This window comes from Plecotus auritus, assembly GCF_963455305.1.
Source record: "Plecotus auritus genome assembly, chromosome: 3".
In the NCBI taxonomy this organism is placed as follows: domain Eukaryota; kingdom Metazoa; phylum Chordata; class Mammalia; order Chiroptera; family Vespertilionidae; genus Plecotus; species Plecotus auritus.
Genome location: NC_137772.1, coordinates 20673589 through 20700187, shown reverse-complemented (window position 1 = coordinate 20700187; position 26599 = coordinate 20673589). Strand labels below are relative to the sequence as shown.

The following is a 26599-nucleotide window of genomic DNA, read 5'->3' as shown; positions in this document are numbered from 1 at the left end:
TGTGTGTGTGTGCATGTAAATCACAGTTGACACAAATGTGAGGTTTCTGAATAGTTTTGAAAATTTAGTAATATAAATAGTGAAACTAGCATAAAGATCACTCTGACTCTTCTAGACATCCAGACTGTTTTGGAGGGGACACTAGTGGAACTGTTGGTAGGTAGCAGGAATCATGTACATATAGGGAAGTGATGTTGATGGGAAGCCTCAGGTGCCATCAAACTTCAAAGGGGGCCACTGTGTACCCCAAAGGATTGATGACCTCTCCTTGTCCTTATCCTGTTTGGAATAATGAGTAAAATGCTTGAAATATATAAAAAGTACCACCCATGCAAATAACTATTTGTTAAAATATGGCTTTTGTTTAGGCTAATTTCAGTAAGAAAAGTAATATCCTCATTTCTGTGAGTCTTAGGATGTGGGAAATTTCTCATGCATACACCCTTCCCTGAGTAGTAAGATGGACATTGAGTTTAATTTATTGATAGAACGAGGGGAATGAGCCCAATTTAGCCTTATCTCCTCTTAAAACAGTGAATCATTAAATTAAGAGCCTGATGGAAAATAAATTGTCTGAAGCGATAGGAAGCTTAGTATGGCCAGGTTCTGACTGGCTGCTTTGAAGCCATGGTGGCCATCAGACTATTTGAATGATGATGACAAGTTTTTCTCTCATGACTGCATGGGTTGCCATGTTGACATTTCCATTAGTCTGAAGAAGTTTCTTGCTGTCACTACAGAACATGTTAACAACTAAGACCCAGGTGGTCATGCCTAGAATGTCCTCTCTGACATGTTATTGTGTGTATGGGGGGGGCATCATATTGCTTGGGTGTGACCCCTTCAACAAGGAATACAGAGGCAAGAAGAATCAATAGGCAGAAGATGACTCAAGAATAGACAGTGAGGCCAAAGCAAAGCACAGACAAGATGATTGTGGGGTCCATGGAACACATTCCTATATTAGCACAACTGTCACAGGAACACGAAAGGTGCTGGTCTAACAGACTGAAACGTTAGTCTGCTGAGCAACACTCCCAGGTCTCCACAGAGTGGCATTTTTATTGCAGTATTTCGTTCATGGAAAATGAACAAAACTTTAAATAAATCACAATTACTTATTGCTTAGTATTTTGGATAAGTAATTCTTTAGTTTATCAGTACCCCCACGGCTTTCAAATGTGCATTCTTCAAATAGTTTCAATTACATATACATTCTTTCTCCTGAACAATAAATTATTCTTTTTTAAAAAAAGAAAAAGATACATAATTTTAAAGTGAAGAAAAACAAAAAAACATATATTTTTGACATTTACCTTAAACTTTTATGAAAACAACTCTATGTTAGGTGCTTAAATATAAATAATAAAGGACATTATGTTATTTACAATGTTACACAGTAAGTTGAAAGAGTAAAAATCTGACATTAACTCATAAAGACAGTAAATGATTTAGGAAAACATCTAAGTAATGTACAGGGTGTATTTACAAAAGAATATATAATAGAACTTGTGATATGTGGCCATTTCCCTTTGTTTGCATTTGTCTGCAGTGTTTCATGGGCCTTTGTAGATAGCAATCTCATCTCTGTGGCTGGTGGAACGCAGCCAGTGCTAAATGATAAAACCAGCCTTCCTTATTTTTACCAATGTGAGCTGTGCCCTTTTTAACTCCAGGCCAGAAAAAAAGTAATAATTACTGAGCAAGTTACCCTGGATAAACTCCACCTGTATCAAGACAGTCACACTTAGACAAGGAAGATACAGCATGTTGGTGTCGGAAACACATTCACATACACCCTGGTAGAGTGTTAGTTTGTAGAAAGCATGAGGCTGTCCAGGTACTCTTGGAAAAAAGTCATACCAGGCAAGAAGGGAGAGTAGGATAGTAAAGGAATCTTGAGTGAGAAAAAGAAGTTTGCATATACTATGTTCCACTGCATACCCCTCAGGAGGATATGATTTCCAGGGGGCAGAGTGGCTGTGGAACTTCTGGGCAATTACCCAAAAACCCACAGAAGCTTTTCATCTGCTGGGAACATAGGTTCACCCTCCTTTGAATGGCCACAGCACTGCCTGAGTTTATAAACAGGGTGGTTGGTTGAGAGCCACATGGCAGTTAAACATCATAGAGATGTCTCTGTGAACACAAATCTGGTGGCCGCAGCAGGTAGCCCTGAGGAGTCAGCTGGCCTTTCTTATCAAGGGAAGCTCTTGTTTTACAGGTAATGCTGCCCCAAATAATGCTCCCTCTGTGAGTGACTAGAATCAAGTTGGAAAGAAACTTTCCTTTTAGCCTAAGTTTTCATATATTTTTTGTAACCTGAAAATTTACAACAATTTTCGTGTTGTTCATTGCTCTCAATAGATTTTATTTATTCTTGAAATTATTCAGAGTGAGACATGTGAGTAATCCTGTCTGTAGAATTTGAAACAAAAGTTGTAGTTTTAATTCATGATAGGAATTTTTTTATTGAAATAGTCTAAGACTGACTCAAAGGCAATATTAGAATAACTTATAGAACCTCTTTGGGTTGACTGTCTTCTTCCTCCTACCGCGAGTTTACTCATTTCTACAGACCTGGGAAATCAGTGCAACTTCTGCAGCCTGACAGGGGCCCCTCCGTGTGGATTAACAAGCTGATGAGGGCACTGCTGGGCACAGAGGAAGTGGTATGTGAACAATGAAGGGCAGCTTGGGATATCAAATACTCAGAGTAACTTCAAAGACCTGCAGACAGGCATCTCTGTGGACTTTGGAAACATGTAGGAGCTCAATGACATGACTCATGCCCAGCCTGCATTTTTCTTCTAAGATCTGCTTGCATGTTTCTTCTCCCCTTTACCTTAAACATAGAAATTTGGTGAAGTAATAGGTTCAGTTCACCTGCCAACAAGAAGCAGTTACTCTCATTGACTTCATGCCTGGTATTTTGAACCCCTTGCTAACCTGTTTCCCATTTTGTCACATGGCTCCCAGGAGTCTACTTGGAACCTCAGTAAAGCTCCAGCCAGATTTGGCAGGTATCAGGCAGGTCATAAAGTGGGGACCTGCAATTTTTACAAAAAGCTATTATTTTCCTGAATTAGCAGTTCTTTCAAATGTTAATACCTATAGGCCTTCCTTGGACTTACAATCCCAAGAGAACATGCAAAGTTTAGACCCATCTTAGTCCTGTTCTGTGAGAGTAAAGCAAAAACAAAGGAGGAAATGGGTGATGCAGGCTGTGAAGCAAGAGGTCAGTACACAGGAGGGGGTCGTGTTTCTGCAGGGAAAGGTGCAATCTTTCCAACACTGTTGACATTGCCTGATGAAGCATCACTCTCAGAAAGTTCTTACTAGTCACAAATCACATGCATGTTGGCCATTCCTGACAAAAATGTTCATGCATAGTCATGACTTAATCAAGGCAACATTGAAAAGCAAGAGAAAACTAATGAGGAGAAAGGAGTGGTCAACAAAACTTTAAAATTGCAACCCATGCCACACAGCTGCCCTTCACCTGTGTCTTCTATCAGTCCCTCCTTCTGGACACTCTATTTCCCTACGATGACCAGTCACCACTAGGTACAGCAGGCATGTTTCCCTCTAGGTACTTCAGACAAGTGCTGAGTGTGCTGTTGGAGCTGGGGTGTTTGTGCCATAGCATGTCTGTTTCAAGCCAAGAAGACAGAACCAATCACTAGCTCCAAAATCAGTGAAAAATACAAGTCAGGAATGATTGCACCTTGTCCAGCCCTGGTTTGATCTTCAACTAGATGTGCTGTTGTGTCAGTCCCCCAGAGAGAAAGTGATATGCGTCCTCTGATAAGGTGTTGGTCTTACCCTGATAGCAAGCCAGAACCCATTTTCTCTGCTACCCTCCAAACTGTTGTTTTTTTTGTCAAGAAAAATAAATTGAAATAAAATAAGTGATAGCTCCTCTTAGTGAGAGCAAGCTGTCTTCTGATGAATATAGGTGTTTTTTTAAAAAAAATCACAATATTACTTTCTTCATAATAGTTAACATTACTTAATGCAGTTTCCTGTTGTAATTAATAGTAACATGCTGTTGGATCTACTATTATCTCAGAGCCCAGTGAAGCAAACCTTTGGCTGGCAGAGTAGACATGACTCATTTCATAGACTGAATGCAAAAGAAAACTTCGTACAGAAGAGAAGAGTATTTGGATGGATGTGCCATTACAAGACGTACTGATTGGGTGCTACTGTAAGCAAATGGAGGGACAGTTGCAAGTCTTGCAAATCATACATCCAGTCAACATCATAATGCAATGCACAAGAAGCCAGCGAAAACGGAATACATGGGAGGTTTTGCTGAAATACTGTGGAAAAGCAATCACGGTAACGGTACAAAACTTGCTCTCGACATAACATAACATAAAGGCACCATTGATATCTTTCTCGTTTGGAAATACTGTAAAAAATTGCTACATATGGCACATAACACATTTTTACATACATATATTTAATTTATAAAAGTTTTTTCCTGTTTTTCTATTTGCAGAACTGCTAAAATAAAATAAATTGTTTAATTTAAGGTGGAATACTTTATTATATAAAATAAAGTTTTACAGGTGTATCTATGTGTTTATTTAGGTTTTATACAGCGATAGGGTCTTGGTTAGCAATTACACTAGACAGCCTGGCCTGCAGATCCTCCTGTGTCGAGAAGCGGCCTGCTGGGTTAGTCCTGCTCTCAGCCAGGCGGAAGGCAGGTGCTGCCTCGAGACTGGCTGCCAGGGGGTTCTGTATGCCCAGGAAAGGGGTGGCTTCGCCTACTCTTTCATCTTCTGTCTCGCTCTCTGAGTTACTGCTCTCAGCGCTTGTGTTGCTGTCCATTTCCAACCTGTTGGCAATGTGGCCGTTGGGCTTGGTTCTTTTGGCCCGTCGGCTATTGGTGAGTTTCTTAACAGGCTCTTGAGCTGGCTCGTACTCCTGGGTCGTCTCATATTCCTCATCCTCCACTATCCTCAAGGGGCTAGGGGGCAGGCTGCTGCTCTCATGCGCGGGGTTGTGGTGGAAGGAGTTGAATTGCTGAGGGTGGTGGTCATACTTCTCCCGCAGCCGTGGTGGTGTCACCAGAAGCAGAGGTCTCTCTTCTTCCACAAAGGGGCTGACTGCCATCGAGGGCATGGACACCGTCGTGCTGGACACAGGTGCAGACATTTCCGAAGGGGGCGATTTGGGGGAGCTTGGCGTGTGGAAATCTACAGGTGACATACGAGCCGGGGTGGTCATTGCTGACACATACCTGTGTGAGCACAGAATACCCCGCATAAGTGTGGTGGAATAAGAGGAGTCATAGCGTAGGGAGGGTAAGAGGACAGAGTTCACGATATTATATAATCAAGAGAACAAAGAATTTCTGTTCATCATATACTTCTTGATTTTTACACTAGGACAGTCAGTACCCTTGGAATCTAAAATTATGCAGCCAAGAGTTTCCTTGCAGGAGTACATGCACAGATCAGCTACATGGCCTAGCTCATCAAAGCTTTAAGGATTTTCAATCTCATCATGATTTTAAATAAAAGCATGAGTCAAGATTAGAGGGCACGAGGTCCTGGAAACCTGTTAGTTTGTAAGGACCAAGGCTGAGGGATTTGTAAAGGGAAGAAGTATTACTTAAATACTATACCTTCCTAAAGGCCAAGGGGTCTTAGAGAATGAAGCCCAAATGGGGAATGGAGGAAGATCTAAGATGAGTTGCTGAGAGCTGGATCTGCATGCATTTGGATCTGTGTGCCTTGTTTCTCCTTAGCTCAGCTATAAGGTTATGTCTTATGAAAAAAAAAGAGCATAGTGACTTAGATTTATTCCTGATAACAGTGTAACATATTTGTGTGCTTTAAATTTTTCCATGAAATGCTACTTCTTAACATTCAATTTGCAACTATCCATCCCAGTGACCAAGACATCCAAAGGTAAGCCTGAGAGAACCTTGCATTGGCTTCACATACCTGTGTTCATTCTTTGGTCTACCTTTCTTCCAAAACTTAGAGCTGCATTAGTCTTTGGCTTATCTTTGTGACTGCTCAAGGTCTGCTGTACCATGTTACCTTATGTCATGTTATGGCTGATAATGCTCATTGAATCTTCTTGTCAAGGCATTGAGTGCAATGTTTTTACCATATCATGCTTTACTCCACCCCCTTCCCCCCCGCCCCCAGAATAAGAAGACCTGACTTGGCACTGAAAAAGACATGTGACTTATTGAGAGTCACATTTCTCAGCTTTTGATAAAAATGTTACCAATGCATAGCACTAAATGAGTCTTTTCTTCACATTGGTGTTCTCAAAGTTTAATTTGACATGACCTGTGATGACACAGGACAGCACCATCTGAACATTAGTTAACAGGAACCTATTAAAACCTTCCTGCTTTCAGCCATGATTCAGAGTTATATGGATGTGAGATCTAGCTGTGTCTAAAATGGGAGAGTGTCTAGAGGTTGAAATATTTGGGTCCTGAATCTTCAGACTTTTTGCTTTATGAATACTTAAATTAAGCTCTCTGAGAAATGCTAATCCAAATTCAAACACATACAAGTGATTTATCTTTTCTCTCCATGATCTCTAGGTTCAGGTATATTTTGCAGTCCTAGAGACTATCTGGGATACTCAAGGAAGCCTACCACAGTAGGGAAATGTCATTCTTTAAAGATAAATATCACATGTGGTGAGAAAGAATTTATCCCTAAACTCTTTTCAGGTTTCAAAAGAGACTAAAACAGAATAGATAGACTTTTTAAGTACATAAATGTATAATTATATGTATATCTAAGAGTAATGCTTTAAACCAATTTTGGACAATACCTTATTTTTCACCCATGAAAAGAGCAACCTTTAATTCCATAAAGCTTTGAAATATCATTTTTGGATATTTCACAGAAAGGCCATTTAAGAAGTGATTAGCAGGTTCTATATGACCTTTAAGCCCAAAACCGGTCCTCTTTTGTTTTAAGTACTTCCCAAGCTAAGAGTGGAAAAAGTCTACCAAACTATTTCCACCCACGTAAATACCAAATACATATTTGACATTATGCAAAGCTTTGAACAAATGGTCAAATATTAGACTGAGATGATACAGTAAACAAGCAGACAAAACCCCACTGGATTTGAAAACAAACAAGTGACAGCTTACTGGTAGGCTAGAAATGCTGGTATAACTCTCTCCCAGTTTAGGTGCAAATGGATAAAGAGAATCTATAAATTTAGTATTTCTATTAAGCGTCTCTTTCAGTTTACTTTCCTCTGTTCTTTACTTTACCTTTGCTATAATTCCCCAACCCAATCCAATACCCCCAGAAAAAAAAGCCAAAACATTCTGGAATAAAGGGCCATGAGAGGCAATATCTACTTTGAAAACCAACTGTGAAGACTATCAGACGCAGCATATAAAAGATTTATTTATTCATCCCTTCTTGGAATTTCATGAAAGGGATAATCTATGGTGGAACACAAGCAGTTGTTCCCCATGAGAGTCAGCAGTGACATAGCCCTTGATTTGATTTAACTGAGGCTGGAAGGTAAGACGAGTTAGCACGTGAGAACATGAGGTCAGTTCGACCAGAGTTTGGATAACTGGCAAATTGGAATTCTAGAAGGGTCCTTATCAATCATTGGTGCCATCTCTCTAAAGTGACAACTGAGGAAACAGATCCCGAGTGGGGCTGAGCCTAAGGCCAGACCTAGGAACTCCAAGTTGGCTGCACCTTCCACATCAAATCACTCCAGCTCGTTAAGAGTCTGTTGCCTGTCGGCCACTGGGACGAGGTGAGAAGCTCAGAAGAAATGAGTTCAGTCAAACAGAAAGATGACTTCATCAACTAGGAGCACTCCTAGAACAGGCAACTGCTGCCCCTTATTCTCATTAGAGTAGATTTCCTTAGGTGAGACCGCAGGTGCTCATGGGGATTCGCTTACTGGGGTTCTTTCTCCTCTGCAGTAGCTTTGCCCTTCAGTTTTACCTTTCACTATGAGGAGAGTCTCGGTAGGAGTCAGGGGTTTCTCTGGCATGCCTGAGGAAGCTGTTACTTTCACGAGGGCCTCCCATGCCATTAAGACGTCCTCTTGGGCCCCCCGTTGGGCTGCTGTGCCTACTGTTTTCTACTGATGACATCATGATTACAGAGTGGCTTTCAGAAATGATGCTTTCGGTGTGTCCGTTGCTCCAGCTAGAGGAGAAATGTGGAAGGCAAAGATATTTTTTAGAAAATTATGTGCAAAAATGGAAATGAAGAGAATGACCAGACAACTATTTCAAATTATCCATGCATCGGTAGTTCACTATAACATTACTTGTCTCCGAATAGAGTTGTTATAAAGATACTTGCTATAGAAAGGATCTTGATTTAGATTGGTTTTGTAAGGACACAGGTTATTCATTTGTTCACTCACTCAACACATTTATCAAATAGTGTTCTTATAATCATTCTGATCTTGACAGCTTAGGTTAAGGAAACACTTGCCCAGGTGAGCTACCTTTGGAAGTCTAGTGTTGCCTTTGGTTGCACTAGTGTTGCACTCAGACATTGGTCACCAGGGCATTTTCTAATTTAGGGTTCACCTATTTAATCAATTTCTCATGTGTATTTCCCAGGGCAATTCAATCAATGGGAGAATTATATAGCATTATAGTATTATATAGCATCTAATACAGAGTTTTCCCAGTATAGCAATTCAGTGAGTGGCTGGGCAAGAGTAAAGACAATCTCTAAAATTGGGAACAACTCTAGAGGTAGGTATCATTTCCCCTTGTTTGATGATGAAAAAAATTAAGGTTCAAATTTAAACAGCAATTAAATGGCAGAGCCAGTTGATGTCCCAAGTCTGTTTTGTCCCAAACCATACATTTAGCTATACTTCACTGCCCCATACGTGTGTCCTGTGCCTTTCTTAGGCAATGACAGCACAAGGAAATTTACAAAAATTCATTCTTGGAGAAACCACACAATGGTTTTTTTCTCATACCTGTGACTCGGAGTCTGGGTGACAGTAGTGGAATGATGAGTTGTCGAGGTATAGTGACTGGTGGAAAAAGATGTCTCCACTTCTCTTTCAACAATATGCTCACTAGAGATGACATTTTTAGATACGTATTGCTGGATAAACAAAGAGACACAACTTGAAGATTCATGGAAGTCAAAACATTAACACTGTCACACACAAAAATCTGTTCTAGTACACATAATAAACAAATTTCTTTATAATAAATTTCTTTTCTCCAATGTCCAGATAGAAAATCCTGTTCTGGTTACTGCGGCCTTTAGATTCAGTGAATGGAGTTAATAAGTTACTCTTTGGATGTGCTCTCAATAGAGGTCCTACAGTCATGACTGCTCATTATCTATTTTTTTTTAGTTTGTTTCCAGTTGATAACATGACTAGAATTCAGTAAAAATCTTTGTCCAATATTCATATTTTGTCATGGTTGTTACAAGGGAAGAAGAATTTGTTTAAAGTCGCTATATTTTGGATCTACCTCTGCTTTACAATTTAGTGCCCACGTTGCCCAAATGATACCACTGGAATTTTTAAATTGTCAGTAGTAAAAGTAGCAAGGCTACTGAGAGATGGGAAGGATGTATAGAAGTTGTTAAGGTCACACATCTCGAGAAAGCACATACTACATAGAGGATCCATATGCAGTGCAAGTACATTCTATTTCATTTTCATCACCAAATCACAGTAGCTATTTACTGTCTTCTCAGCAGGAGAGGCACATTCTGAAGTTGTTTTTAAATACTATTTGTATTTACACCAAATTAATAGAGGATGAGGCATAGAAAAGAATACCCTCAGACGAAATAGGGCTTTGTGATCTGATTGGCTGTGAGTGCTAAAACAACCTAATATATTCATGGAAACCCCAAAAAATGCAACTTGAATTATGCTTGAAATTCTAACTGGTTTTCTTGGAGGAAAGGTTATTCCATGTGGAATCCCTGGGACGTGCGGCTAGCTGGCTTTAAGGAAAAGACGGTGGTATCCACATAATGAGCTACTTCCAGTCTGTGTACCATTTCACTCTTGCTCCTGGAAGGCAGTGTAACTCAGTGTATCTAATGAAAATAACATTTTACACTTAACACTCATTAAATGCCACTGGGCTAAGTGTTTTATGTAGGTTGTCTTCTTTAATGCTAGCAAGGACATTCTGAAGTAGGTATTATTTTTAGGCCTGTTTTCATGATGAACAAATAGGGTTTAGAAAGGTTAAAGCCTAAAGTCACACAGTGTGTGAGCCATGAATGGCATCCAGGCAGTCATTCTGCTTCCTACGTCTTGTAACATTCTTAGTGACAGCTTATAGGTTTGTCTGTAGTGAGTGCATTGATAGACCATGCAGAACATTCTAATGAGCACTGATGGGGGTGGAAAGCAGCAAAGCATGCTAATGCATTTGCACCTTACTCTACCAGTCTCCTGTAGGTCTCCGCTACAAGACTATTGATGGTTTAGAAACCACCCACTCTGAACTTGGGTCCATGATATATTTGCTCCACACAAAATATACCTTTTTCTACAGAATAGAAAATGGTAGTGCAATACAATCTTCAAGCTTTGCTTATAAAAAGTCAAAAAATCAGACAGAAATGAAGAAAACAGGAAGAATGATGGTGGAATAGGAATAGAAAGAGCAACACTTCTAAAGCCAGGGAAACTGAGTCCAGCTCTGGCCCTTCTCTGTAAAAATAAAAGGAGGTTTGAAGATGATATCGAAAGACTTTGCAGAATCTAATATTCTATGACTCGGTTATATTTTAAGCCCTGGCAAATTGTAAACAAAGGACTTGAGTGGTTAAGGGTAGGTTTCGTCAGGAGGGTGTGGCATCACGTAGACAGAGTCAGGGAATAGGAAAGCAAATGTTCTTCCAGTTTTGCTGAGAAGCAAGTTTGATAAGTCACTTGACCTTTCCCTGCCCTAATTTCCTCCTTTGTAAATCAGAATCCGCAAATCATCAGGCACGGTGAAGTCTCTAATAAAATCACACTAAAGCCCATAGCTCCGTTCTCAGTACTAATCAGTTATAGGCTGGAGCAGCCTTCATTTCCAAATTAGAAAAATAAAACATTTCCTTCGGATTCTTGTATCATTAATTTTCTAATTTCCCTTTGTGTTTTTCTTTTCTTTCTTCCAGCTACGGCCTGCCCACAGAACAAACCCAACGTTATTATTCCAACCCCTTAATGAACACTTTAGAAGAGGAAATGTGCTGGTTTTACAGTAACCAAATCCACTTTAAAAAATGTTCCCATTATTTTCTTCTGGCAAAACCTTGGATTCCTGGAAGCCGTGGAGATTAATGGCAGCAGCTAAGAGCCTAAGAGCTTTAGAAAATACACTTCAAGGTGCCTGAACAGAGGGGAGATGCTCAGCGTATCCACTGGCCAGAGTCAACCTACATTCACCAGCTGGACGTTCTCCGAGGGCGGGTTGGGGTGGTGAGGCCCATTGGCGATGTTGACCATGTTGTTTCGCTCGGACCGAAGACTCTGCCGAAGCCGGTCGTGAAGCTTTTTCCGCTGTTTCCTGCGTATGGAAAAGGGAGCATTTACTTTTTTTCTATTACTTACATTGCTTATTTCAGCCAGTTCCTTATTTCACCAACACATAACCCGGGCGGTGGCTTGGTGGTGAGGGAGGGGGGAGGAAGGGTGGGCCATTTCATCTTAGAATCTGCCTGTGGGCAGCCATAGAACCACACATTCTCTTAACAAACAGGTGTAAGAAGCCGAATGGGCTTCTTACAGAAATGAAACTGGACTGCTGAGGGAGAAGACAGGAAGAGGAGAAGATGGGATAAGTCAGGTTGATACTTGGCTGAAACCCCATCTTCACTAATGCAGCCATCTGTGCCTAAGTCTTACAGGTGGCCATTTGTCTTAGGTAACAACTTGCGCTGTGCAATTGATAAAGCTGATTTCATTTCTAATTTTGCCTGTTGGCCTGTAGAAAACGCAGTTAGTTTTGAATCTGCACATTTTCCATGGTGTGTGTGCATGCATAGTACTGTACATGAGTGAAACGTGCGTATTTTGCCTGTAGATTTGGGCACAATTGTAACAGGATCGTACTCCAGCAACTTTTGTTTCTTATAACTAGGTATTAAATATTTAAAAAGACTCTTAAGGGAAGAGGTTAAAGGGAGGGGGGAAGAAGGATCTATGTAATACTTTCAACAATAAGGATTTTAAATAAATAAATAAATAAATAAATAACTCTTAAAGTGACTCCATGAAGGCTTATCGCTGTCGCTTACTCAATTCTGGCACCCAGTTCTGGGGTTTTAGGAAAACACCATCTATGCCCTGGATTTTATGGAATAAAAGCACTGTCTTCGTTCCTCAACACAACATTCAGATCATAATAATGTCCCCATGACTCTCTTTGGCAAGAAAATTTATGTGATGAAGCAACAAAACAAAACTGTTAATATTTGTTTAGATTTGAAGTGGAGGTCATACGTCAGAAAGTGGAGGGAATTTGTGTCACAAAGTGATTACAGTTGTTAATATGGACCCAGTTTAAAGGATCAAAAATAATGAACACAAATCTGTTTTAATGTTTGCCCTTTTGTTCTTTCAAAGCAAGTTACACTTGATTTTCCTCTCAGAAGATTCCTTTTGTGCATCTCACACTCCTGAGCATCTGAGCTGGAAACTTCATGGGGTGGAATTAAAAAAATAATCAGGATAACAACGCTCAGAATACGGCATCTCAAATGCCACCAAGCGTTTCCTTTATCTTCTAAAGGTAATTGCAAACTGGACGTGTCCCCAGCAGTGTTTGACAAGTGCACTTCTTGCACCCACCACCCTCTTCTCACATCCACACACACACACACATGTACACATGTGGGCCCCATACAAGCCTGCCCGCCCAACCCTTTCTCTGGTCAGGGGGCTATGGTCACTTATCAGAAGTCTTCTCAACATTTTCGCACCAATAGACAGTGCTTTCTAATTATGTGGTTGGAAAGGTGCTCAAATGGATTATTCAGAAGAAAAACTGGGGTCTCTTCCCCCCCCCCCTTTTTTTCCCCAAGACAGGGCTGTGGAGATGGGTTTCTGCAAGGCCTTGCAGGCTGCCCTGTCTGTGCGTCGGGAGGGAGCAGCGCGGAGGAGGAAGGTTTACTTGGTTTTGCAGTAGGCCACCACACACATGATGCCGACCACCAGCAGGGCGATGCAGATGCCAGTGATGGTCAGCACTCTCTTCTGGTAGAGCTCCTCTGCTTCTGGAAAGGGACGAGAGCAGACGTCACCAAAGGCCCCTGACCCTTGCCCGGACTTACAATTGAACAGTTGGCATGCTACATGGCACTATCCATGGTCACAAGAAATAAATATGTGACAATTCATTACCGTTGCAGACATACTTAAGATACAGCATAACACTGCTCTACATTGTGAGTATAAACGGCAAAGCCAGATGGGGCCATTTATAATAAAAAACAGTATGCCATAGTATTACTTTGATTATAAGCTATTGATACATATGTATTAAACTAGCAAATCATAAACATTGATTATAATTATTTGGTTAAAACTGTACTTTTTATTTTTAAAAAAATCTCTTGCAAACATCTCTTGCAAAGACAACAGGAATCAGTGCCTATAAAAGGAGCTGGGTTTGGCACCACTGGGACCCTCCTCTCTTCCCTTCTCTTTCCACCCCCAGTCTTTTTTGATTTCCCAGCTATTGTATATTCCAGTGGTCTTTACAAAGAACCATTTATAACTTAATGAAATAAACTCAAAGACATTTGCAAACATGAGCTTGGCTTGTAGTGAGCAACCAAATTGGGGCAGGATCCCTATTATTTCACAGTAAAATGTGAACATAAGCCACAGGATGTAAGACACTGTATCAGAGAAAATCCAATCTGGTGGCTAAGACAGTCCTGGGCCAAGGTGAAGGCTGCTCTTTGGAGGACAATTATTATTACGTCACCAATTGCACTTGGAGACCTCATCTCTCTGTATAAAGGAATAACTAGCACAAATAACATGTAATTTGGAATAGATTATACATTCCTGCATTGACCAACATGACAAATTAGCTAATGTAGATTACACTAAGGAGGTGTGATAGTTAGAATTTTGAAGTAAAGGTACTATTACACCCCAAATGCAGCCAGTCGCTTATGCATGAAAGTCTTTCTATTTGCAAATCAGTTTTTTGGGGGCGGACAACTTAAGATTCTATGGTAGATCAGGTTCTTAACAAGATTGGCTGACGTAATGGTGAACCTGATTCCTTAGGAGCTGAACTTCCAACCAGTCTAATTACACTTATTGGAAGACAGTGTGCAGGCCACTGAGAAAGAGAACTCAACCAGCACATACCAAGCAGGGTCAGCTGTGCTTGGTTTTCTGATTAACAAGCTGGTCAAGATCTGGGGGATGTTATACAAATGAAAGCCTCTTATCTGGACATCAACATGGGCCTTCTGAACATTTCCAGTTGACATTCTCAGTCTCGGTGACCACACCTCTTTTCTCTATTGAAAGAGAGCAATTCGCAGGAAGTTTCCTTGAAATGAAAAAGTGCATTTTAATTTCTGTGACACAGTGGGCCTTATCATTATACAAAACATTTCCTACAAGCCAAGCCCACGGTAATCAAATTCCAGTTAACAGGTCAGGAACATTGTCAAATCAAATTAATAGAACACTGATTATTAACAGGAGAAGGAGGAGGAGGAGGAGAACAGAAGTCAGTGGGTAAAAGTCTAGAATGCTGCAGAGATTAGACAAAAACAAACCAGAAGGGTTGGAAGTGGAAAGGAAAAACAAACCGAGGAGGACAGACAGACTGACAGAATGACTGAGAGAGGGAGGCAGTCAGGGTCAAGGCAAAACAAGGTTAGAAGTGGAGGAGTCATCTGAAGTCCCTGGCCCAGCATGCCTGATACTAAGGGAGGAAAAAGAAACAAATAAAAGAAAACCAGAGGGAGGAAATGCTCAGGTAGGAAGCAAAGGTGGATGCAAAGGTGGAAGGGTTACCCCATACAGCATAACTCCTGACCTAGGCTGGCCAGCACGGGGAAGCCACAATTAGGAAGCCAAGCAGCTGGTGCACTGCGGTGCAACAATGAACCAGGAGACGTAAGAGTGCTGTCACATGTTTTTGTGCCACAAAAGTCAAGTGAGGAGTGGAATGTGAATGCTTATGTGTTAATTGCTTGTGTCTACTACCTCTTCTCCCCCATAGCCACAGGACAGGGAATTACATTTTATGGGGTGCTAATCTGTGAGCTGGTGCAACTGGAGCCTCCTCCGTGACCTGGCATCCAGATCAGTATTTAGCATCTATGTCAAGAAGCAGAGGCAGCACCTCCCCACTGGTCCTCCAGGGGACCCAGGACACAGAGCAAGGCTCCTTTGGTTACTGCTAGCTGGTTAAGAAATTGCAGTGTACGAGTATTATTGCCAAGAAAATGAAGACCCTGCCTTCTGTGTCGTTTTTCACTCTATTTTTTCTTCTTTTAAAATAGTAAGGGCTTGGTTGCGTTGACATCTTAACATCGTATCTTTAGGAAAACTGGGAAATGGTTTCTGCAAACTAAAAAATGGGCTCTACCCAAGGACTAAAAGAAGACCAAGCATCACGTGTACTCTCGGGGATTCTTCTGCCAAGTTTTTGATTGTTAATAATAAAAGAATAGATTGACCTGGGTTTGTGAATACATGACATTCTTCCTATGTTCTGTAGCAGGGTTCCTCAAACTTTTTAAACAGGGGGCCAGTTCACTGTCCCTCAGACCGTGGGAGGGCCAGACTATAGTTAAAAAAAACAACTATGAACAAATTCCTATGCGCACTGCGGACCCGGGACGAGTCGGCTGCTAAGCAGGACAGGTAGCGGCACCCAGCGGGCCGGATAAATGTCCTCAGCGGGCTGCATTTGGCCCGCGGGCCGTAGTTTGAGGACGTCTGTAGGAATGCACACATTTCCCTGTGAGATTAGTCATGACAATAAAAGGGCAGCACAATAAAGGCCAAGGGGTAAAGCAAAAGTGCTAAGATGAACCGATGAAAGCCAAGGCCCATAGAACACAGATGTGGGACTAGGATTCTGTATTCACATCAGCATTTATTGACTGCCTTAAATGTTTCTCATCTGTTTCTATTTGATTTTCCAATGATTTCCTAGATCAGGTGGCCCCCACAATATGAATATGTTAAGAGAAAAATACTCAATGAAAAATAATATAAATATCCCACCCCCCTTCTTTTCTCCTTATTTTTTTTCCTAGTGTAATGGGGTCAATAGGGCAACAGTAAATTACAGGCAGTGCTGAAAAAGAGAAGCCCTCGGTCCAATTGGCAGCTCTGCCAAAATGAATGGAAATGCTGCTGAGACTCTGTTCTTTGGTTTGGCTGGACATTCAAGTGAATCAGATTGAGCATGTTTTTCAGTAGGATCTGGCCAGGCCAAGAGACAGAGACCTTGTCTTTCTCAATTTTAATTGACCTTTAAGGTCTGACTTTCCTTAAGGGTGGACTGGTCTAGTCTTGGGACTGTGGAGTCTTTATTAACTCTTAAGAGCTTACTAAAGGCGAAGTGGTATATCTGAACTATCCTTTACCTTACTTCGTTGCTCAGGAATGGGAATAATAAATTCTATAGTCAGACTCTAATGTGATAAAGTAGGAAAGATGCTGTTAGGAAGAAGGGAGGTGATGGTAGAATGTTCTTCCTCCATGCAGGAAAGGCCTATAAGCCTTTTCAGAAGTAAGTGGGTCAATTTTTATCCCGAGGGAAGTAACCAATATAGATAACTCCCCTCATGTAGGTGACCTATCACTCTAGTGCCCTCTCTTGCCTCTCACTCTTGGGAGGTGTTCTCTGATGTTCAAAGATCACATATAAATGTGTGTGTGTGTGTTGGGGGGGGGGGGTTCCTCATTAAATGGTTTTCTGTTAAAAGATTTTTGGAGGAACGGACAAGTAATTGAGTTTCTAATCCTGCAACTGGTAGAGCCTGCGACAGCCTCGTTTCCCACAAACACTGAAAAGTGTATTAGCTGTCAACTGTGAGGTTATCAGCCAAAATGAAAGAGCAGTTGGAGGGTCCCCTCCCTGCATGATGTCACTGACACCATGGATGGGGAGCAGATATTCTGTTAATCAGGACACTGTTGACCCATTCCCCATTCCAGGGCTGTGTGCAGTGTTCATGAGGCCTGGTGCCTGCGCAGTGGAGCCTTTGGGAAGGTAGCACGGCTTCCCCTCCTCCCAAGACTGGCCTTTTCTCCCAACTATTTAGGATGAAGGCCTTCAGAAGGAGCATGCTCCAAATTCATATGCTCCTAGGAGATATTTGATGTTTACAGTATTTGATTACTTGTCTGGATAATCTTAGTGACTCAAGTTTAATTCCATTAGCACCTAAAATAGCACAAGGCTTCTATCTTTCTGTTTTCTATTTCCTTGCTCAGGAGATAATGAAGCTGACTAGAGTCATGCTTGAATAGCTCCAGAAAATCAGAGCAATTCATGTCTGTTCATATCATATTGTTTTGCAATGTAAGGGTTTTCTGTTACTATATTGCATATGATTTTTATATTGTATGTCAAACTCCCATCAGTCTAAGATGTGGTGTTTTTTTTAGGGCGAAATATTTAAAACTTCTTTGGTTCTCAGGCCTCTGGTTTGGTACCTCCTGTAGCCTTGTGTATCATTCCGACTTACCCCAGCTCTTAAATAACAGTATGGCTAGATCCAATCAGTGGGTCAAGGAACGTGGGATGTGTGTGACTTTGCAGCAGGTAAGGTGATTTTAAACTCTAAGTGAAGCTTGGGAATCTAAAAGCTGCTGTGCTCAGTAACATTTTGGGTAAACTAATCATAGATTGAAAGTGGAAAAATCACTTTAGTTATAGCTGTATGATCCCTTCTAAAGAAAAAGGAAATTAGTTAGGAACTGAAAGGTAAGAGTAGGGAGGGAAAAAGATTACAGCTCATAGGCTCTAAATTCTGCAGGCTAAAAGGAATGATGATTGGTCCATACCCATAAATTCAATCCCAAGATGCTCTGCCAATGCAGAAAGTTGACAAAAAAAAAGAAAGAAAGGGAAAAAGTTTCAGAAAAGAGCAATACACTGCACTCCAAAACACATTACACACGACTGCTATGGCTCTCTGTGCGTGCACACTGAACAGGACAAATGGTGGTTGTTAGCGAAGCAGTGCTCAGGTATGCCTCCAGGAGCCCACAAAGGGAACTTCTCTTTCAAGGGGTGTGCAAATACCTGCACACTGTGACTTTATTAACCCTTAAAGGACCTTACTGAGGGAGAAGTTGTATGGCTGAACTATCCTCTATGCTCCTGCTCCCATGTTGTTTAGGAATAGAAATATCATATTTATAATTACAAAAGACATTTGGCATTACTTCATTCCTGTCTTTTTAAAAGGTAGAGGCAAAGTTCCAGGTAGACAAAATTATTTCCCCCAAAGACACACAGTGGCAGAGCCAGGAATACAAGCCACGAGTTCAAAAATTTGGTCTGAAAATTTTATTACATTGGATTTATATTTTTCATTAGTTATGCTCTCATCTTTCTTGTTGATTTTTAAAAACTCAGTCTCCTTGCCCTGGCCAGTGTGGCTCAGTTGGTTGGAGCATTGCCCTGTACACTGAAAGGTCAAGGGTTTGATTCCCGGTAAGGGCACATATCCAGGTTGGGGGTTCAATCCCCAGTTGGATGCCTACTTGAGGCACTCAATTCATGTCTCTCTCTCTCTCTCTCTCTCTCTCTCTCTCTCTCTCTCTCTCCCCTCTCCCTTCTTCTCTCTCTTAAAAAAAAAATCATCTTTGGGTAAGGATTTAAAAATTACTAGAAAAAACAAAGACAAAAAATAACTATCTCCTTGTCTCCTAACTTGCTTTCTCCACCTCTCATGTGACATCAACAAACATTTCTGCTCCAAAATCCAGAGAGGGCATTGGGGCATAGAACCTGCTTCCAGTTTTCTCATATCATTCCTGTATGGCACAGCGAACACTTAATGCCTTTTTCAAATTGTTAAAAAAAAAAGGGGGGGGGGGGCGGGGAGGATTCAATTCCTAGGAATTCCTGTGGCCTTTAGTTAATTTTATTACTCCCTCAAGTAACAGAGGGCCAATTAGGTGATCACTCCACAGTGCTGAGCTCTGATGCCCAGATGCCAACCGACAGGCACAGGCATCCAGAGGACCCGAGGACAGGCCAGGAAGGGAACTCAGAGGTGTGAGCCCACAGCCTGCACTCCCGCAGAGGCGCCGGGATTGCAGGCCCGGCAGGACCTGCATGGACTTAAATGGGTAAAGGGGGAACATAGGCAAAGAAGAAAATAGCCCTAGAAATGACACTTTCCATCCTTGAAACAAAAATGATTGATCAAATTCCACCAGATGGGGCCCTCCAGGAGTGCACAGTGTGGTGGCAAGGCAGGGCCAGAATGAAAACAGAGGACAGGAGTCTACATTCCTCCCCTCGATCCCTGATTAGAGATACACCAGGTTGGTCTGCCAATATGACAAAGCACCTCTTAAGTTTGAAACCGTGTGGCCAAGGGGGATTTCTCTTACAAAGCCATCAGCGTGGACCTGGACAAAGCGCCCCCTACAGGGAGGGAAGAGTAGGAGCTAAGAGAGCTGGAGTCTTCCTGGTTTCCGGCCTGCCTCTGCCATTTGCCTGTTCAGTGACTTTGGACAAGTTAATTTCTCATTGACAAAATGCTTATGATACTGACACATGCCTCACAGGGTGACCCTATGGAATAAAGAAGCCGTGAAATGGGTCGGCCAGTGGCCAAAGGGTTTAACAGCTTGGAGAACATTCTCATCTGGATGTTCCCCTTGGGCCAGTTGCTGCATGGAGGTTTACTTTTGACTAATTTCATAGCCAGGAAAACTCTGAAAGCTCCTGGGATACCTCAAGAATTTAGACTTCAAAAAAAACTCGCCACCTCTTAAGAAAATGAGCTTTCACAGATTAAAAAAAATCAAATAGTTCATTGAGTAACAATGATAAAGAAAGGCACTAGATATAATAGGGAGTCCCTCTGCCTGGGGTCCAGGGTACTCAAGGGGTCCAGGATACTCAAGCAAATAACTACATTTTTCATAAATTAAAAGCCAGAGGATGTAGGGTTGATTTGGCTGCACAATGTTCACAGCAAAACAAATGTATTCAAATCAAAATAAATGTCTCTTGCCTTTGTGCAACAATTTGACAAATGGACATTTTTTTCTTCTTCAGTTTGTTCCCTTCATGTAAACTTTGGAATACCAGGTATGAAAATTCATGTTCGGAGGAAGTGATAATAAATTTCCTTACACATTTTCATGAGGATGTGACTCAAAATTTCTCTCTAAAACTCTCTCCATCTCTTGCCTTTTCCTCCTACCAGTCAGTAACAATTTAAGGGTTAAAAAAATCAAGAAATATCTACAGAAACTCTTCCCAGAGAATCATTACTCCATGCCTACGTGAACACTGCTAATGATCTGTATTAGGTGCATAGAAAGCTTGGTTAAGTCTTCAATAAAATTAGTAGCATGCCCATGCATACATATTACTGCATTTACATTTATAGGTAAGTCTGTGAGCCTAACTATAATTTCATTTCATGGGAAGTCATTCATATCAGGCAGCTCCAATTTCAAATAATTCAAAGGGAAATTGGTACTTAAAATTGGAATCTCTTCTGGCCATAAGCTCTAACAAGGAAACAAGCAGAGGAAACATGCATCAGTCATTCTAGACCTGGAGCAAACACTCCTGTAATTTATTTTTACTATCGGTGGCTACGTCTCTTCATTGTGAGTCAAGAAAAGCATAATACACAAACACTTTTCATTTCATAAAGAGGTTATTACTTTCTATCTATTCTATTTAATCTAATGTTGGCTTGGGTTCATTATGCATCATACGCTTCCTATTGAATGTCTGCCTAGCCACTCCATTTTTCAAATTAAATTAATAATTCAAAAACACAAAGGTTACTGTAAACAATTCAGTTTCCTTTTCTACATGTGATTTCCTGCTGTGCAGTAAGCAATATAAAAATTTAATTTAAATCTGAGAGTCTTCAGAAACTATTAAATATTGACTCACTAATCCTTTGCTTTATAAAGGATTTTATAATTGTTTGAAGAAAACTGATTAACCTGCAGGTTAATTTAAATTTTCTATTTCATTAGTGAAACGAACAATGAAACAACTTTCTTTTACCAAAGTTACATGTTCATGCAATTATGGTTTCTGTTAAAATTTGAAGACATTCGGGATTTTATTCTTTAACATCCTGGGTCTCCTTATGGAAATAATCTCAGATACTGGTGTATAGTCTTGCCTTTCTGCACCTCTGAGGTTTCTGAAGGAGTTCTGTCAATGTCAATTCTAAACGGGACCAATTTCATGTCTGACTTTTAATTTTCAACTTACCTTTACAAATGTAATAGGAGTCTCTCCTTACTCCGGTTTCCATGTGCACAAGAGCACACTCACAAACACACACAGCAAAATCTCACTACACTCGGGTGGAATTCATGATAATTTTGTCGGAGATTGAGTGTGCCTTTATTCTACAGTTAGCAAGATACATGTTTGATAAATGAATGAATAACTTCAGTTTTCAAAGATTTAGAAATCAACATAAGTAATTTGTGCAGAAGTAACCTATCATTCAAAACGACTTTTAAGGATATCTGCTAAGTTTACTCATTCTGAGGATAGGCCTAGAAGTTCTAAAACTGCACTCTTTTAAAATATTCTATAGTTTGGGCTATTCTGTAATTACTTCCCATTATATGTTAGTTTATATATGACATACTTGCCCCATATTTCCTCTAACTATTGAAGCCTTCAATTTTTTTTCCCCCTCTCCATAAAGTCTACAAATTGATTATGGATTGCCTGCACACACACACACACACACACACACACACACACACACAGATGAACACAATCCTTTGAAGTAGGAATTGTGTCCATAGGTCAAATTTGAAGCTGACTAGCCTTGGCAATATTTTCCTAGGAAGCACTATAAATATATTTTATTTAAAGGCACATGGCTGCCTTCACAAAAGCCATATAAAATAAACATTTGTTCCATTCGTTTTATAATTTAAATCAGTTTTGATAAATCAATAAAAGGCCCCATAGGAAACTCTGACCAGAAAAGTTGCATCAAATCCTGATAATGTAATTTATGTGTTAATAAGCATTGTAAAAGTTGGACATTATTTTGGAACATTATTTTTCCACTGGAAATGTGGTTTGGCAAGTTAAAAAAATGTTTCATTTTAAAGCTGGGGAATATCTTTTCTTTTAAAATTTATGTTCTGTGTTTCAGATTTTAGGAACACTAACAAGTACATTTTAAACATTACCACTGTGGCTATGTTTTTTATTCTTTGTGCAGCCTTCATTGCTACTGAACATAAAGTTCTTAGAACAGCAAATATCTATTTTCCTGCCTTCTATGGGGGAGTGTGCAGAAATAAACATTGAGAATTTACGACATGGAGGTTAGAAAATTAACTCTGGGGTGGACAAGTTTGGGAAGCAGTTTCTGATCAGAGGGCCTTGCTTTTCTGGGCACGAGGCAGCACTGATGCACAATCATTGCAGATTCTGTGCATAAATGTACTTCTGATTGATCTTTGTTAAATCAGGTTAAATGGGAATGCTGCTTTCCTGGATGTCTTCCAAAAGCTCAAGAAAGAATTTGTTCAAGGAGTCACATTTTGATTAAATACACAGTGTGGCTCTCTTTAAATAATATCTTAGGAAAGAAAATGCTCTCAAAGAGAAGTTGAGAATATTTTCCCTGGTTATAACTGTCAGATCCAATGGCATTATTATTTTTAGCAATATCTTCATTTTTAATGCTTTTGACTATGCAGTGGCCCAATATTGCCTTCAGTGCACAACAAAACTATATAACACCAAAATTTTTAGTATAATGCAAATGTTCAGAATTTTCATTAAATTATAAAATATAATTTCATTGTATTTATACAGTTACATGGACTTGCTAAATCTATATTGTTTGAATACCAACACATAATTTCTAAAAGGAATGGCTTTAATATATAAATTCTCTTATTTCTATTTTCACTTTCCATCTTATCTACTTTCCATCTTAATTTTTTGAAAAATTAATCTATAGCTATGGAGAGAAAAATTCTGTTCACTAAATGCATAGCATTTTAAGATTTGTCAATAAAGTGAAGATTGCATTTGAAAATTTAGTAATATCAATTTACCAATTTTTTACAACAGAAAATGGCCAAAAAATAATTGATATGTAGCCCATGTAAATATATAATTAGTACCATTTCACTCAATAAATGATTCAATATTATGAGTCTTAATCTCCCCCTGATGCACAGGGAATTTATTTTTCAATGGCACTTATTATTCTAGGACTGTTAACCTGAGGGACAGAATCTTATTCGCTGCGTGCATTTGAATAAGGATAAACCCATTCTTTTAGGGCCCCCAAATGACCAGCTCCTATCACTGTTTCTTGTGTTACATAAATTTACACTGCAATGAGCCATGTGTAATATTCAGGGTGAGCAACTGATACTCTAAATCAGAGGTGGACAAATCCAGCCCACTGCCTGCCTTTTATAAATAAAGTTTTAATAGTACAGAGCCATGCTCATCATTTTATGCATTGTCTATGGCTGCTTTTGTGCCACAATGGTAGAGTTAAGTCAGTATTTACTGTCTGATCCTTTACAGAAAAAAATTGTCAACCTTTGATCTAAATGGATAGCTTTATGGAATCCATGTTAAATACAATTCTTTGGAAGCCCCAGAATTAAAAGCTATAGTCCCAATTCATAATAGAATGACAAGTACATAGTTCAGTTATTCATGCCATTATATGCAACATGAATTGCATTGTTTAAGAATGATGTTCAAGAAGCTATAGAAACCCACTAACATTTCTCAGTTCTGCATTAAATAATATATTATCTAGCCAGCCAGTGTGTCTCAGTGGTTGAGCATTGACCTATGAACCAGGAGGTCACAGTTTGATTCCCAGTCACGGCACATACCCAGGTTGTGGGCTCAATCTTCAATGGGGAGCATGCAGGAGGCAGCCGATCAATGATCTCTCTCATCACTGATATTTCTATCTCTCTCTCCCTCTCCCTTCTTCTCTGAAATCAATAAAAATGTATTTTTAAAAAAGAATAGAAATATATTATCTAGAGGTGAATTGTTATATTTCAAAGTAAATAATAAATATTAAAAAATCTGTTTTCCCTTAAAATTACCATTGAAACTAGCAATAAAGATATGCTAACATAAACAAATGATTATTTAAACTAGTTCTGAATCACTTGTTTCCTAAGCAACATAAATAGAAGCCAGGCTCTCTCATTTGCTGTGAAATGTTTGTTTGTTATTAATTTTCCTACTCAGTGCTTTTTTTTATACCTAAATGCAAACTGCTGGTTAATGAAGAAAAACATCTGAACTCTTTTTATTATGTTTATTCGTTATAAATACATTCTGAAACCAAATTTAACTTACCATCATTTCAAGTGCATACTGGTTACAACTTAGCAACATCTTTCTCAGGATGTTGTCATTTTATAAAGAAGATGGACTGGTCAGTGGAATGCTTTTATTTTATCAATAAAAGTGAGACTTTTCAATGCCTTTATTATAAACGCACTGCTTGATATTGACTATCATTTTGTATCACATTATTCAATATCAATTTCAGAAACATTGGGGGCCTCACACACCTATTAGGTTCTCAGAGCCAACTAGCCATGAACAGAGGAAGTAATACAATCACTTTTGTTAATGGTCTCATGCGACAGGCAGAGGCAGTCAATGTTAGACCTGGTCAAACACATCTAGCTCTAGGTGAAATCTGAGGGGAGATGCAGCAACAAGAAAGCAGCACCGACTGAGCATGCTCCTATTCAGGCAGAGACAGAAAGGGAGTGGACGTACTGTAGAAGCTGGCCATTACGTAGTTTTGGCAACGATCACCAGTAAACTCATTTGGGCACCTGAGAGAAGAAACAAAAAACAATGGTAGAAAAAACAGAGAAAAAGAGAAGAGGTGAATATATGCTAGAAAGAAGCTCCTTCAGTGTCATTTGACCGAACTTGGTGAGTTCACTCTCAGGAACGGAGCCTTTGTCCTAATCATGGTTTTCAGACTCTGGCGTTTCCCCCAAAGGGAAATCTGGACCAAATGTGGTCCTCGGGTTTGTAGGACAGAAAGATCCCAGTATTTTAAGTGACTTCTTTCTTTCAAAGGGAGCCACTTAAAATTAAAACATCATCTCAGTTTTCCATTTGATAACTTCAGTCAAACATTTGGAAGGACACTTTTTTTGGTAGGCCTGCCTGCCATGGTTGCCAGCATCACTGGCCACCATGGTGGGTCATTCTTTTAAACTGATGACCTTTCGGGCCCATGTTGTGAGACAGCTGAACAAGGTCAGATTCAATGGTTTATGCCCCGAGTGGTGAAACCATAATTCGAACAAAAGGAATCCTTTACAACTGAGCTGTAATAACACCAAGTGGTAGTGCTTGTTGCTGTAGTTTGGGGGGAAAAGCAAATTTCAGATTATTTTAACATACTTTCTTGGTTTTGGACTTTCATGGGCACATTCTCAGTACATCTTGCTCCAGTGAATCCAGGTTGGCACCTAGAGGGCAAAAATGTGATAAGCAATAGAACGCTAAGGACATTGAACTTTCAGACTGGCAATTTTCCTCCTACGGAATATGGAGATTCCTACAAATGACCTGGTGACTGAACAACATAAAGAAAAGAAAAGACAAAACACTTAGAAAACCATGTCCCATGAAAACTGTGGGGTATATATTTTTGTTGTTATTGAAATGCTTCATTCTTCATAGGTTAACTGAAATTTAACTAGAGTGAGGTTGAAAAGTTGGATGGGGCTGGCAAGACCTGGGCAACTAACTCATCTTCCCTTTGGCATTTCCTTATTTTCCACTGATCCTTGACTCTTCCTATGTTAATAAGAGTGACCATTTTGTAAGGAATATAAATATCTAATCACTATGTTTACACCTGAAACTAATATAATATTGCACTGCCAAATGTCATTGAAAATAACTCTAAAAAAAAAAACCACACTGGTTTTTGGTGAGAGCTTACATGATTCCACCCATAACCTTCAATTATTTAAATCGACCTGAGCTTTTACTTTTATAAACACTCAATTTTGTACTTATTTCATAGGTATTTTTATGTTACAAGTTAAGTCATCAAACTGCACTGGAAGTCAAGCACTTTCACACCCTAATGATTACTGACAAGAGAAAGTACATTCCCTGTATTTTTAAACAAATATATTACAAATTAGGTCTCATTTTTAATGTTGAAAGATAAAGAGGCCCATTTTTATTAGAACAAATTTCATTTAACTCAATTATTCCAAATACAAATATATTTTTAACACTTAAACATTAAAACTTCTATGGTAGTACTTGATGTCATTTTGCTTTTGAGGTAAAACTATTTGGAAATTGTATAAAATTTAAATTTTATTCACTCACATATATTCACCT

The 26599-nt window shown here is 39.7% G+C and overlaps 1 protein-coding gene across 8 annotated transcripts in view; it reads right to left on the bottom strand.

The window, feature by feature from the left end:
* Positions 1-888: 888 nt before the first annotated feature.
* LOC308245077 (pro-neuregulin-1, membrane-bound isoform) overlaps positions 889-26599 on the bottom strand; it is a gene marked incomplete at its 3' end in the record, with an annotated part of 208306 nt that continues 182595 nt past the window's right edge. For 5 of the 8 annotated variants that reach the window (XM_080661781.1, XM_080661782.1, XM_080661786.1 and 2 more), the window contains 7 exons: positions 24998-25056; positions 18031-18054; positions 13145-13247; positions 11413-11539; positions 8977-9107; positions 7974-8180; positions 889-5254 (listed from right to left, as the gene is read on the bottom strand). In XM_080661781.1, the coding sequence (XP_080517907.1) occupies positions 4603-5254; positions 7974-8180; positions 8977-9107; positions 11413-11539; positions 13145-13247; positions 18031-18054; positions 24998-25056 (1303 nt within the window). Of the gene's footprint in view, positions 5255-5641; positions 5784-7973; positions 8181-8976; positions 9108-11412; positions 11540-13144; positions 13248-18030; positions 18055-24997; positions 25057-26599 lie in introns of all 8 variants that reach the window. The other 3 variants (XM_080661784.1, XM_080661783.1, XM_080661780.1) reach the window with 3 other exon arrangements.